We start from the raw sequence: 13,477 nt of genomic DNA, 5'->3' as shown, positions 1-13,477 counted from the left end.
TAAAAACAATCTAAAATCTACTCATAAGGTAAATGGAACTTTTTAGTCCCATATTTATTCTGAATATAATCTATCCATCTCCTCCAAACTGAAATATATCTTTCTTGCGAGTGATCCTTCAAATAAGCAGAAATCTTAGACATTTCTGCAAGATTTGATACCTTAAGTATCCATTCTTCTATAGTAGGCAAACTATCTTTCTTCCAATATTGTCCCACCAGTAACCATGCTGCTGTTATCAAGTTCAACATCAAATTGATTTCTTTAGTATCACAATCTACAACAATACCCAATAAAAACAATTGTGGAGAAAACTTTATCTTTCTCTTAAAAATCTTTTGAATGTTCCACCAAATTTTAATCCAAAAAGCTTTTATATTTCTACAAGTCCACCACATATGAAAATAAGTAGCATCTAAACTACCACATCTCCAGCATTTAGACTGTAGGTTAGGATACATGTTACACAACTTTTTGGGATCCAAATGCCATGTATAAAACATTTTATAAAAATTTTCTCTTAAATTTTGAGCCTGAGTAAATTTAACATTACCTCCCAAGTATCCAACGGAATTGGTTCCTGTATGTTTTGTGCCCACTTTATCATACAATCTTTAACTAATTCCGTTTCTGAGTCCAATTCAATTAAAACATTATATATCCTCTTTATATGCGCACGATTTAAATCTCTAATTTGTTTTACTAAGTTTTCATCTGTAATTGTGATGCCAACCTTCTGATCCAGCTTCCACCTAGCTTTCAGTTGAGTATATTGGAACCAAGAGTAACTTATGTTTTCTTGTTTTAACTCATCTAATGATTTAAGTTGCCAATTATTCCCTTCCAATCTAAGTAATTCCTTATAGGAAAACATATCCAAACTCACTCCCATAGATACACCTTCTTTCGCGTGTCCGGGAATTCCCCAAATCGGTATTTTATAATTTAACTTATAATAATACTTTTTCCAGGCACACAGCAAGGCACTTCTAAGAATATGAGATTTAAAAGCCCTGTCCACCTTTTTATCATAAAGCAAATATGCATGCCATCCATATACGAAATCACAACCCTCAAGGTGAAGTATTCTTTTATTAGTTAAGTTAAGCCAATTGCTAACGCATGTCAAGACCACCGCATCATAATACAATTTCAAGTTAGGCGCTTTGAGTCCCCCTCTTTCCCTAGCATCTTGCAGAATCTTAAATTTAACTCTTGGTTAATCTTTCTCCTTAGCTTTAATCTCTTCCTCAAGATCTTTACGTTTTTGCATTTGCTTACGCCTATAAGCATTATTCATATAAATCAAGACCCCTCTCATGTAAGCTTTACTAGCATCCCAAACCATTCCCATCAATGTACCTTTATGCATATTTATAACAAAAAATTCTTTCAGATGTTCTCTACATTTCTGCAAAAACACCTCATTTGTAAATAGATTTTCATTCAATCTCCAGGATCTTCTATTATCATCTTCAGCAAAGAACTCCAACCAAACAGGACTATGATCTGACAATGTCCTAGGAAAAATCTTAACATTCTTAACCCTAGAGAAAAGATCAGTAGTAATTAAGATAAAATCAATCCTAGAGAAAGATTTGTGTCTATCCGAAAAAAGTAAAATCTTTGTCCTTCATATTCCTTTCCCGCCATACATTTCTTAGCTCCAAATCGTCCTTCAAATCAAAAAAGGCTTTGGGCAGTTTCGAATAATTAGAAGGGTTTTTAAAAGATCCCTTCTTATCTTCAAATGAGTCCAAAACTCCATTCCGGTCCCCCATCATAATAACAGATTTGTAATCCAATTCGATTAGTCTTTGATGTAAAAATTTAAAAAACTTTTGCTGTTGTTGATTTGGAGCATATATCCAATAAGAAGAACTTTATTTCCTTGTAACATCAGTTCAATACTAACATATCTCCCTTGTCTATCCGATTCAATTAATCTAGCTGAAAAATCTTTTCTTAGATAAATGACCACTCCAGCCTTCTTGTCCAAAGCAAAGGCTGCAAAATGTGTTCCCAACTGGGAATTAGCCAAATACTTTTGGTCCTTTAATGCAATATGAGTCTCTTGTAAGCAAACAATATCATTTTTATGTTGTTTCAAATAGTAAAATACTTTCTTTCTTTTCTGTGGTGAGTTTAAGCCATTAACATTCCATGTCAGGAACTTCACCATCTCTGGTGACCAGGAGTTTTTGGAACATGACCTGAAGATCACCTGTTGCTCTCTTCGGGCATGCTTCTCCCACAGGTTAAACCAGATACAAGCTTCTGTTTTTGCTCTTTTTCCTTACGCTTGTATGCAGCCCTAGTCATCCTCTGTTCTCTTGGGTCCTCCTTTAACAACAAACTCTGCTCCATAGTCTCAGCCTGCTGCATCTCCTCAAGAGGCAGTGACATTGCCCCTTCACTCAACTGTTCTTCTGTTCTTTTAACTTGAGGAGACGGTGGTGAGCCTGCTTTAAGGACCTTAGTATAAAAATCTTTTGCTTTTAAAATTGTATTCAACCTATACCTCATCCCTGCATAATTCACCACAATTCCAATGGGTATTTCCCATCTAAACTGAATTTGTCGCTTCTTAAGCTCATCAGACAAAAAGGCGAAGTCTTTCCTTTTTCTAAGAATTTTTGGGGGTATCTCCTTTAAAATTATAATATCTTGGCCTGCAATTTGGAATCTTTCCCGGTAAAAAGCTTGGATGATTGCATTTCTAGTTGATCTCCTGGAGAAGTAAATCACTACATCTCTAGGTAAATTTTTCTGTCTGGCAATCCAGGAATTAACCCTAAATGTCTTATCCAACTCTTTAACTAATTCTTCAGGTTCACATTTCAAGACAGGAGCCACTGCCTGCGCCACTTCCCATTCCAAATCTTCTTTAGGGTTCTCTTTCAAACCCCTTATACGCAATGCAAACTCCATGTCTCTATATTGTGAAACGGTAATTTCATCTTCTGTTCTGTCAATTTTAATCTCTGCTCTGTCCACTTTCTGTTCAGCACTGATAATTTTATTTTCCAAATTCTCAACATACTCCATAACTGAATCCACACGAACATCCAGGTGTTCAATGTGTGCAGCCAAGCCCCGAAGTGCAAGCACTATATCCTCCCTCATCTGCTTGTTTTGATTAACAAATCCTTCCTTTGTTTCCTTTATTTCTTGCTGTAATACTTGCGTTGATTGCATCACAACTTGCTGAATGTCTGCCAATGTAAATGCAGGTGGTGGGGGGGAAGGTGGTTGTACTGTAGGTTTCATTGTAGTTTGCCCTGCAACTTGTGATAAAGGTGAAGAAATTGCACTTTTAGAAATTGTAGGGCCTCGCCCACACCTTGCAGCCATCTCTTAAGTTTCAATTTCCTCTTTCTTCTATCAGGAAAAAAAGGAGAGGGAGAAAAAATAAGTTTTTCTCCCAAATTCCATATCCTTCAATAAAAAAAGCGGCAAACTCTCAAACACACAAAATCCGGTACTGGTTAAAATCAGTTGCAAATTGTATCTCATGCTATGTTGCAAAATGTAGCAACTTTCCAAAACTGTCAGTTCATACAAGAAAGCAACATTCCAGCGCCATTTTTACTCCATTTCAATCAGCTTAAAACTTGAAGAAGATAATGAATCTGAGTTAAAGTTAAAATCCAACTTGAAAATTCAAATCCTCCTGTTTCGCTCAGCCTGCTTCTCAGCGAAAAAATACTCACAGTCCCATCTAAGCAGCAGATGTAGTTGTCGCGTCTGGTTCCACTCCCTTATGGAGTGAAAGGGTCCTGGGAGCAGAGAGAGCCTGGGCTCCGAGGGAGCTCACCCTATCAACCCCCAAACTAGTTGAGGAATTGACAGGGGAGCTCTACCTCTACCCAGACAAGCTTGTCTCTCCCTCTTCTCCCGAGGGAGAGACTTCGGCGCCACGGGACAGCTGATTTTCGCTGTCTCCGAACGCTTAACGCTTCCCAAGGTCGGGCGGCTTCTAAAATGCCGCCATTCGGCACGGCAGCACTACCAGAAGTCTTGCCACAGTTTGTTATGATCCACACAATCAAAGGCTTTAGCATAGTCAATGAAGCAGAAGTAGATGTTTTTCTGGAACTCTCTAGCTTTCTCCATGATCCAGCGTATGTTGGCAATTTGATCTCTAGTTCCTCTGCCTCTTCAAAATCCTGCCTGTACTTCTGGTAGTTCTTGATCCACATACTGCTGGAGTCTAGCTTGTAGGATTTTAAGCATAACTTTACTAGCGTGAAAAATGAGTGCAATGGTGCGATAGTTTGAACATTCTTTGGCACTGCCTTTCTTTGGAATTGGAATGTAAACTGATCTTTTCCAATCCTGTGGCCACTGTTGAGTTTTCCAAATTTGCTGGCAAATTGAGTGTAGCACTTTTACTGCATCGTCTTTTAAGATTTTGAATAGCTCAGCTGGAATACTGTCACCTCCACTAGCTTTGTTGTTGCTCAGCTTTTCTAAGGCCCACTTCACTTCACATTCTAGGATGTCTAGCTCGAGGTCAGTGACCACCTCATTGTGATTATCAGGGACGTTAAGCTCATTCTTGTATAGTTCTTCTGTGTAATTTTGCCACCTTTTCTTAATCTCTTCTGCCTCTGTTAGGTCCCTGCCATTTTGGTCCTTTATCATGCCCATTTTTGCATGAAACATTCCCTTCATCTCTCCAATTTTCTTGAAGAGATCTCTGGTCCTCCCTATTCTATTGTTTTCTTCTATTTCTTTGCACTGTTCATTTAACAAGGCATTCTTATCTCTTCTAGCTATTCTCTGGAATTCTGCATTCAATTGGGCGTAACTTTCTTTTTCTCCCTTGCCTTTTGCTTCCCTCCTTTCCTCAGCTATTTACAAAGCTTCCTCAGACAGCCATTTTGCTTTCTTGCATTTCTTTTTCTTTGGGATGGTTTTGGTTGCTACCTGTTCTACAATGTTGCGAACCTCTGTCCATAGTTCTTCAGGCACTCTATCTATCAGATCTAATTCCTTAAATCTATTTGTCACCTGTACTGTATATTCAACAGGGATATGATTTAATTCATACTTGAGTGGCCTAGTGCTTTTCCCTACTTTCTTCAGTTTAAGCCTAAACTTTGCAATGAGAAGCTCATGGTCTGAGCCACAGTCAGCTCCTGGTCTTGTTTTTACTGACTGTATAGAGCTTCTCCATCTTTGGCTGCAGAACATATAGTCAATCTGATTTCTGTGTTGACCGTCTGGTGATGTCCATGTGTAGAGCCCTCTCTTGGGTTGTTGGAAAAGAGTGTTTGCTATGACCATCATATTCTCTTGACAAAATTCTATCAGACTGTGCCCTGCTTCATTTTGTACTCCAAGGCCAAGCTTGCCTGTTATTCTGGTTATCTTTTGGCTTCCTACTTTAGCATTCCAATCCCCCATGATGATAAGGACATCATTTTTTGGTGTTAGTTCTATAAGGTGCTGTAGGGCTTCATAGAACTGGTCAATTTCATCCTCTTCAGCACTAGTGTTTGGGGCATAGACTTGGACTACTGTGATATTGAATGGTTTGCCTTGGATTCAAACTGAGATCATTCTGTCATTTTGAGGATTGTATCCCAGTATTGCTTTTCCTACTCTTTTATTGACTATGAAGGCTACTCCATTTCTTCTGAGGGATTCTTGCCCTCAGTAGTATACCTGATGGTCATCTGAATTAAATTCACCCATTCCTGTCCATTTTAGTTCGCTGATACCTAAGATGTCGATGTTCAGTCTTGTCATCTCTTGTTTGACCACGTCCAGCTTGCCTTGATTCATGGATCTTACATTCCAGGCTCCTATGGATAAAAAATATTTCCAGCATCAAACTTTCCTTTCACCACCAGACACATCCACAGCTGAGCGTCCTTTCACCTTTGGCCCAGTCGCTTCATTCTTTCTGGCACTACTAGTACTAGCCCTCTGCTTTTCCCCAGCAGCATATTGGACGCCTTCCGACCTGAGGGGCTCATCTTCCAGCGTCATATCGTTTTGCCTTTTGGTACTGTCCATAGGGTTTTCATGACAAAGATACTGGAGTGGGTTGCCCATTTCCTTCTCCAGTGGATCACGTTTTGCCAGAACTCTCTCCTATGAACTTTCCATCTTGGGTGGCCCTGCACGGCATAGCTCATAGCTTCATTGAATTACGCAAGCCCCTTCACCACGACAAGGCAGTAATCCATGAAAGGGTAATATAATCTAAGATCTGGTAAATCCTGACCTCCTCTATCTTTAGAATCTTGTAGCAACTTATATTTAATTCTTGATATTTTTTGCCAAATAAATTTAGATATATCTTTCTGCCTGTCAGAATCCATTTATATTTCATTTCTATCTATCTCCTCTTTGGAAAAACCCAATCTCATCTTCCCCTGGATTCTGCCATTCCCAAGGGGGAGAGGGAACAGGCATGGGGCTTTATTGCTTTCACTTCATTAAATGTAACCTTTTGTTTATTCCACTTGTCTGCTATCCATTATAATGTAACCAATTGCTTCTTACTTGGCATTCTCTCTGAACTTACCTGGCAACTAGAAAAGGGGTTGGGGAGAAGAATTACAACCCTCCGGGATCTGGTTTGTTTCTCCGAAGGAAGTGTGAGGAGCTGTGGAAATGATCGTGCTGCAAACAGATTGTTATCTTTCTTTTCCCACGATGGACTTACCACCTGGAGATTGGCTGATCTGGAACTGACCAAATGAACTGTGGGGTGGAGTTTGCTTGGGGGCATTTTAAAATTATCGAGATGTAAGGGAATGCCTCAGATGCTGTCCATTATGCCTGCTATCTCCTATTTCTTAGTAAAAGATCCTGCTTGGAAAAAACTGTTCCCAAGAGTCCTGCTTTCTTAAGAAGTGGGAAGAGGTGTGTTCTGACACTGCCACTGTTTGAAAGTGGAATCTCTAATCAATATCAGTATAGTCTGAAATAAATAATATTCTAGGTAGCACATTCATTTTAATTACTGAAATTCTTCCCATTAATGACAAATTTAATTTTTGCCATCTATTTAAATCCAATGTTATCTCCTTCTATATTTTACCGTAATTATTTTTGTAAAGCTTAGAAGTTTCCTCAGTGAGAGTCACCCTCAAGTCACAACTTTAAAACCAGTTTTAAATTCCAGTTTCTTCTGATCTTCCACATTTATTCATCTATTTATTTATGATCTATTTATTCTCAAGCCCATCTTTTCTCCAAATATTTTAATCTTCTTCATAACATATTCAATGTTCTCTAGCAAGTCTTGCACAATCAAGATCATCAGCAAATGCACATAATTTGTAATTATGCACTTTAATTTGTAGTCCTCTTGCACTGTTATCATGTATAATATCTCTACTTAGCAATTCCAACACTAGAACAAATAATAAAGAGGATAAAAGACACCCCAGTCTTGTTCCCTTCTGGATTTCACATGGTTTTGTAAAATCTCCATTCCTCATGATTTGAGCTTTCTGGAGTGTATAGATTGACTTCAGACCCTGTATAAAGCCCAGTCCAAATTCCATCTTTTCCATTATTTTAAACATAAAGCCCCAGTTCAAGTTGGAAAACGCTTTTTCTGCATCCAGAAAGATTAATGCAATCTGTTTGTCGCTATGTTGTTGTAAATATTCAATTATATGCAAGATTACTCTTACATTATCTTTTAGTTGTCTTTTAGGTAAGAAACTACACTGGCCTTCAGGTATATACTCCTGTAAAACTTTTTTAAGTCTTTCAGCTAAAATAGATGTAAAAAGTTTGTAGTCATTAAGGAGAGACATTGGCCTGTAATTCTTCACAGAAGTTAAATCCAGTCCATCTTTGGGTATTAAAGAAATGTAGGCATCCTTGTAGAATACAATTCATTGTCCTTTATTGAAAGAAGTAGTTGATCTTCAAAAATTTTATAAAATCTGTAATGTATTGGCTATAACTGTTTAAAATCACTTGCTTAATGTCTGATCATTTGCTTAATGGCTGACCTAGATTTCTCTGTTATGTAATGGTTGCTGTTACTGAGAGCCAGACTTGCTGTCTCTAGGCTGATAATTAGGTTTTGGGCAGGAAACTGTTACTTTAAACCTATTGGTTGCTGCCTAGAGGGCAACTGTATAAATAGCTGTGCAACAGCCATTATGGCTGCTTCTGTTCTGAGTTAATAAACTTTTTTGCTGTTTCAACACCTCATCTCACTTAATGCCTAAAGAACCGAAGAAATAACAAAATCCACTCAGTAGGCCATCTGGTCCCGTAGCTTTTCCTGTTGTAGCTCTTTTATTTGCTTCTATTATTTCAAAAGTTGCTATTGGACTGTTCAAAGTTTGCTTGTAGTTATCCAATAGTTTAGGAAGATTTTTAGTTGTTATATACTCCTCCATGGTATCTAAAGAGATTTCTTGTTTTTTATATAAATTTTATAATAATTCCAAAATGGTCTTTGAATGTTTTTGTTATTCCCCTCTTGAAGCTTGGTTATCATCTTAGTTAATATGCCAACCATCTCCTTGCTTTATTTGAATGTTCAAAAAAGTGTTGTTTCATATATTTAAGTTTCTTTTCAATATCTGAAACAGTCAACAAAGATATTTGTTGTTGCAATCATTTTAGTTGATTAAGTATGCTAGAATCTTCTGATGAATTCTGGAGTTCCTTCTCCTTCAGTTTAATGTCTTGTAACACATTTGGATTTTTTCTTCCATCTTCCTCTTAATTGCTATATTGTATTGTATAAAATGTCCTCATATCACAGCCTTACAAGCATCCTAAACTGTTGTCAAATTGGTTCCTTTACCTAAATTATTATTAAAATAGTCTTGAAGTATCTGTTTACATTCTTAAACAACCTCTGCAAAGCAGACTTATTTAGTATCCATTTAAAAGACTGAGGGCCAAATTTAAGATATAAAGACACTGGATTATTCTCCCAAGTAGTTTTTGGAAGAATAATAACTTTAGTTGCTCTGTGAAGTAGATTTTTTTTAATTTAAATCATATCAATTCTAGGAAAGGAGTCCATTTTTACACCTCCAAACATTGATAAAACCTAAAGTATAAATCTGCTGGAAAAAAGTTTGGAGCAGTTTCCCTTGTATTTCTTCAATTCCTTTATCAGCTGATCTATCCAATTTGGGGTTACTAATCCCATTGTAGTCTCCAATTACACACCAATACTGAAAAGAATAGAAGAGTAAGTGTTCAGACAGATGATTAAAAAACTTGGCTTTTTCTTGGTGTGAGGTATATAATCCTAACTACAATAGATTTTATTCCCTTTTCGCACAATTACATACCTGCCTTGATGATCAGCAAACGATAAATGTGGATGTAATGTACAAAACTACCCATTTTTTTCTTTGAATTAGCAGAAAATTTTTTTACACCCAAGATGTTATTTGTTAAATACCGTTTCTCAGTCTCTTTAATATGAGTTTCTTGCAAACATATTATAACATGGTTCACTTTTTTTCAAATAATGAAATAATGTTTTTCTCTTTTGTGGGGAAATTGCCCTATTAACATTCCATGTCAGAATCATGCAATTGAAGGATTCCAGTTGAGGCTCCCATCTCCACAGCCTGTCCTTGATAAGCATCAGATCTCTTTTTATCTTTTTCTTTCCAATTATCTTTTGAAAAATAGTATAGTTCCGATCCATATTTTTCCAAAATGTTTTGTGCTATAAGGATTGAGTTTATTCTATACCATTGATTTCTAAAGGTAAAGATAACCCAGCTTATTCCAGCAAAAGGGAGAGAGAGGGAAAAGGAACATTCATGCAAACAGATCTGTACCTAATTCATTTTGCAATTATATTAAGTATACTCTGTTAATGGTAAAAAGGACTATGCAGTCAATATTAAAAAAAAACAGTTCAGTCTATATAAAGAAATTTTTTTTTCAATAGTGCGCTGTGTTGTCATTAGGAGAACAAAGGAAACTACAGATAGACCATGCTGCATAACAGAACTCACCAGAATAAACTTTGCATCCAAATAAATGTTTGATTTCCAAGATTTCTCTTCTCTCCAAGTCAGTCTTTTCCTCCATTCATTTTTTTCCCTGTGGTTGCAGGATTATTTTTTTTTAGACTTTTAATTAGATTACTCAGTAGAGCAGCGCTTCTGCAAAGTCTGCTCTTTCTGGCTGTTCTCTGTTCACTTGGGCTCTATGGATGGGAATTTAATTATCCACCAAAGTTTTCACTTTTCCAAATGTTGTGGTACAATTTAAACTTACCAAAGTATCTGTCAACTATCCAATTAGCAAATTCAACATTGAGGAAACTCTACTGCTTCAAGGTGCCATAAAAATAAAGTTTATTGAATACATATCTCGGTACTAAAGAAGCAAAATCAGCTCTAAATTTCCAGTGTGAAAATCAGGTTAGTTAACAATAACCATAACCCACACCCACCAAGTGTTCACTGTCAAGTCTCAAAGCCCAGTCTTGCTGGTGCAATGGACATTGCTTCTCAACTTGCCAACAAGCTCAGGGGAAGGGAAAAGATTTGGAATGCAGACTTCAAAGATTAAGGAAGCAGACCATGGGAACCAAGAATAATTGCCAGGTGTCTGGCTGGGTCTAGAAATGCTCTCTCTCAACAATATTTTTCAATTTGATTGGGCAATATGACCTGACCCAGAGGGAGGAGGAAGAAGACAATGCTTTTACTATAGTGATTTGGGTGGGGTCTGGTCAGAGCTGGTTTTAGTTTCATATGTGTGGATATGGTGTACTTAATAAAGCTTTGCATTAAGAGCCTGAAAAGTCTCAGAGAAGTTTGCTTGGTTGGGTTCGCTAGTTGGAACCTTGACATTCACATTGCCCAATCATATTTCTTTGGTTTGTTATGAGAACGATCCACTTCTCTTTCAGACACCTGCTTTTGTGACCTTAGTTCTCATGGTCCGTAGATGGCTTCTTAAAAATCCTGTTCCTCCCAAGCTTCCCCCTCCCCCCTGTTTGTATGGCAAATTGAGCAGCAAGCATCTTAACAATTCAATCTTGACAGTATCTTATAAATATGTGTTTAAAAGAAAGTACATGTATTTAAATAAGTGCATTGTTTGGCCTTTTAAAACAGAATTAATGAAAACATTATCAAAAATTTCAAAACTATCAAATTTGGTGTGAACAGATTTGTACATATTATGCGTATTTTAAAAGAATTTCATTGGGTACCTATTAAATTTCGATTTTTTTTCAATGTGCTGATACTTATATTTAAAATCCAATATTGCTCAAAGGAAACTGCTAAAACCTTACTCTCTTTTTCAAAGGCTCATCATGAGAAAATATAATTTAAGGATATCTGCTTCTTTGTTGCTATACTCCATAACCAAATGTCATCTATAAAAAAGCTCACTTATTTCCCATGTTGAATTTTTTGGGCCAAAGCCTATGCAAATTAGGATATATAATCTAGAGACTTAAATTGCAAGCCAATTTACTCCTGTCTATGTCCCAAGTGCCGTGTAGCAGAGTGAGCGCCTGTTACTCGTCCCAGCTTCTGCCAACCTAGCAGTTCGAAAGCACGTAAAAATGCAAGTAGAAAAATAGGGACCACTACGGTGGGAAGGTAACAGCGTTCTGTGCGCCTTTGGTGTCTAGTCATGCCGGCCACATGACCACGGAGACGTCCTCGGACAAGCGCTGGCTCTTTGGCTTTGAAACAGAGATGAGCACCGGCCCCTAGAGTCGGAAACGATTAGCATGCATGTGCGGGGGAACCTTTACCTTTTACTATGTCCACCAACTAGCAGATACAGTTTAATGATGTACTCAGGATACCTGAATATAGTTTTATTCAGTTATTTCAAACTTAATTTGCTTCTCATGTATCATGTTTCATAGTATATTATGAAAATTAAAATCTCACTGTATGGTATTTTATCATCCCCTTATATTTCCCCAGAGTTCAGCTCTGAATGTAGCAGAAGAATGCAATACTTCAACTGTGACAGCCACAATACAGGCTCATCTTCCAAAAGCATATCTCAAAGAAGATATTGGTGGAGAACTTATCTATGTACTTCCTCCATTTAACAGTAAAGTCTCTTCATCCTATCAGTCTCTTCTGAGAAACCTGGATACTAATTTAAGTGATCTTCGTATTGGCTGCTATGGAATTTCAGACAGCACTATAGAAGAAGTAAGCACTTAACAGTTTTAAACAATCAGACTTGGTAATATTATTTTATGGTATTCATGTGATGCTCTAGTTGTTTTGGGATTACACCCTAGGTGTTTATTACTCTTGGTATCATCTTTGCTATCTTTTTCCACAGTTGTTCTGCTTTTATTTGCAGATCTTTGTGCTTTATGCATTTCTTCAGTTCTTTCTCTTCTTTTCTACTGGTCTCCAGATTCTACATTGTCCACTATCCAGCCTTTTTTGTCTTCTTATTGACAGTGGCTAAGTCTGGGATGTTATGTGGCAGGTGCTTGTTTGGTTGAATTGTAAAGTCCCAGAATACTTTAGCTTCTACATTTTATACAGGTAGTCCTTGACATACAACCATTTGTTTAGTGAGCATTCAAAGTTACAAGGGCACTGAAAAAAGTTGCATATGACTCTTTTTCACACTTATGACAACAGCAGCATCCCCATGGTCACATGATCAAAACCCAGACACTTGGACACTGGCATGTATTTATGACAGTTGCAGTGTTCTGGGTTGTATAATCACCTTTTGCAATCTTCCAACAAACAAAATCAATGGAGATATTAGATTCACTTAACAACCGAGAACATTTGGGAAGAGTTTGATCCTGTGACTCCAGATGAAGTGGACAGGATCATGGGGAAATTAAGTGCCTCCACGTGTTTGTTGGACCCATGTCCCTCCTGGCTGGTTTATGCGGCTCGGGAGGTTACACGAGGCTGCCTCCTAGCAGTTATTAATGCTTCCTTGAGTGAGGGGTGCTTCCCTGCCGCCTTGAAAGAGGTGGTGATAAGGCCCCTCCTCAAGAAACCTGCCTTGGATCCAGCTATTTTAAATAACTTTCGTCCTGTCTCCAACCTTTGCTTTCTTGCGAAGGTTGTTGAGAGCGTGGTGGCACAACTGCTCCCTTTGGCCCTGGAGGAAACTGAGTATCTGGATCCATACCAATCGGGTTTCAGGCCCGGGTACAGCACAGAGACGGCATTGGTCGCACTGGTGGATGATTTCTGGTGGGCCCGAGATAGGGGTTATTCCTCTGTCCTGGTCCTATTAGATCTCTTAGCGGCTTTTGATACCATCGACCATGGTATCTTGCTGCGACGTCTTGAGGGGTTGGGAGTGGGAGGCACCGTTTTACGGTGGTTCTCCTCCTACCTCTCAGGCCATTTGCAGACGGTGTTGGCAGGGGGGCAGAGGTCAGACCCTAGGCCCCTTAGTTGTGGGGTGCCTCAGGGGTCAGTACTCTCACCCCTCCTGTTCAACATCTATATGAAGCCGCTGGGTGAGATCATCCATGGTTTCGGGG

At 38.1% G+C, this 13,477-nt stretch overlaps 1 protein-coding gene across 1 annotated transcript in view; it reads left to right on the top strand.

Annotated features, from left to right (window-relative positions):
* The window catches only part of ABCA12 (ATP binding cassette subfamily A member 12), a gene marked incomplete at its 5' end in the record, with an annotated part of 290,957 nt that overhangs the window by 180,740 nt on the left and 96,740 nt on the right, over positions 1–13,477 (top strand). Inside the window, one exon of the mRNA XM_083369575.1 lies at positions 11,922–12,158. Within this exon, the coding sequence (XP_083225701.1) occupies positions 11,922–12,158 (237 nt within the window). The remainder of the gene's footprint in view (positions 1–11,921; positions 12,159–13,477) is intronic.

Source organism: Vipera ursinii (assembly GCF_947247035.1).
Source record: "Vipera ursinii genome assembly, chromosome: 1".
In the NCBI taxonomy this organism is placed as follows: Eukaryota; Metazoa; Chordata; class Lepidosauria; order Squamata; family Viperidae; genus Vipera; species Vipera ursinii.
Note: the sequence above shows the minus strand (reverse complement) of the source record. Positions and strands in the feature narration are given on the sequence as shown.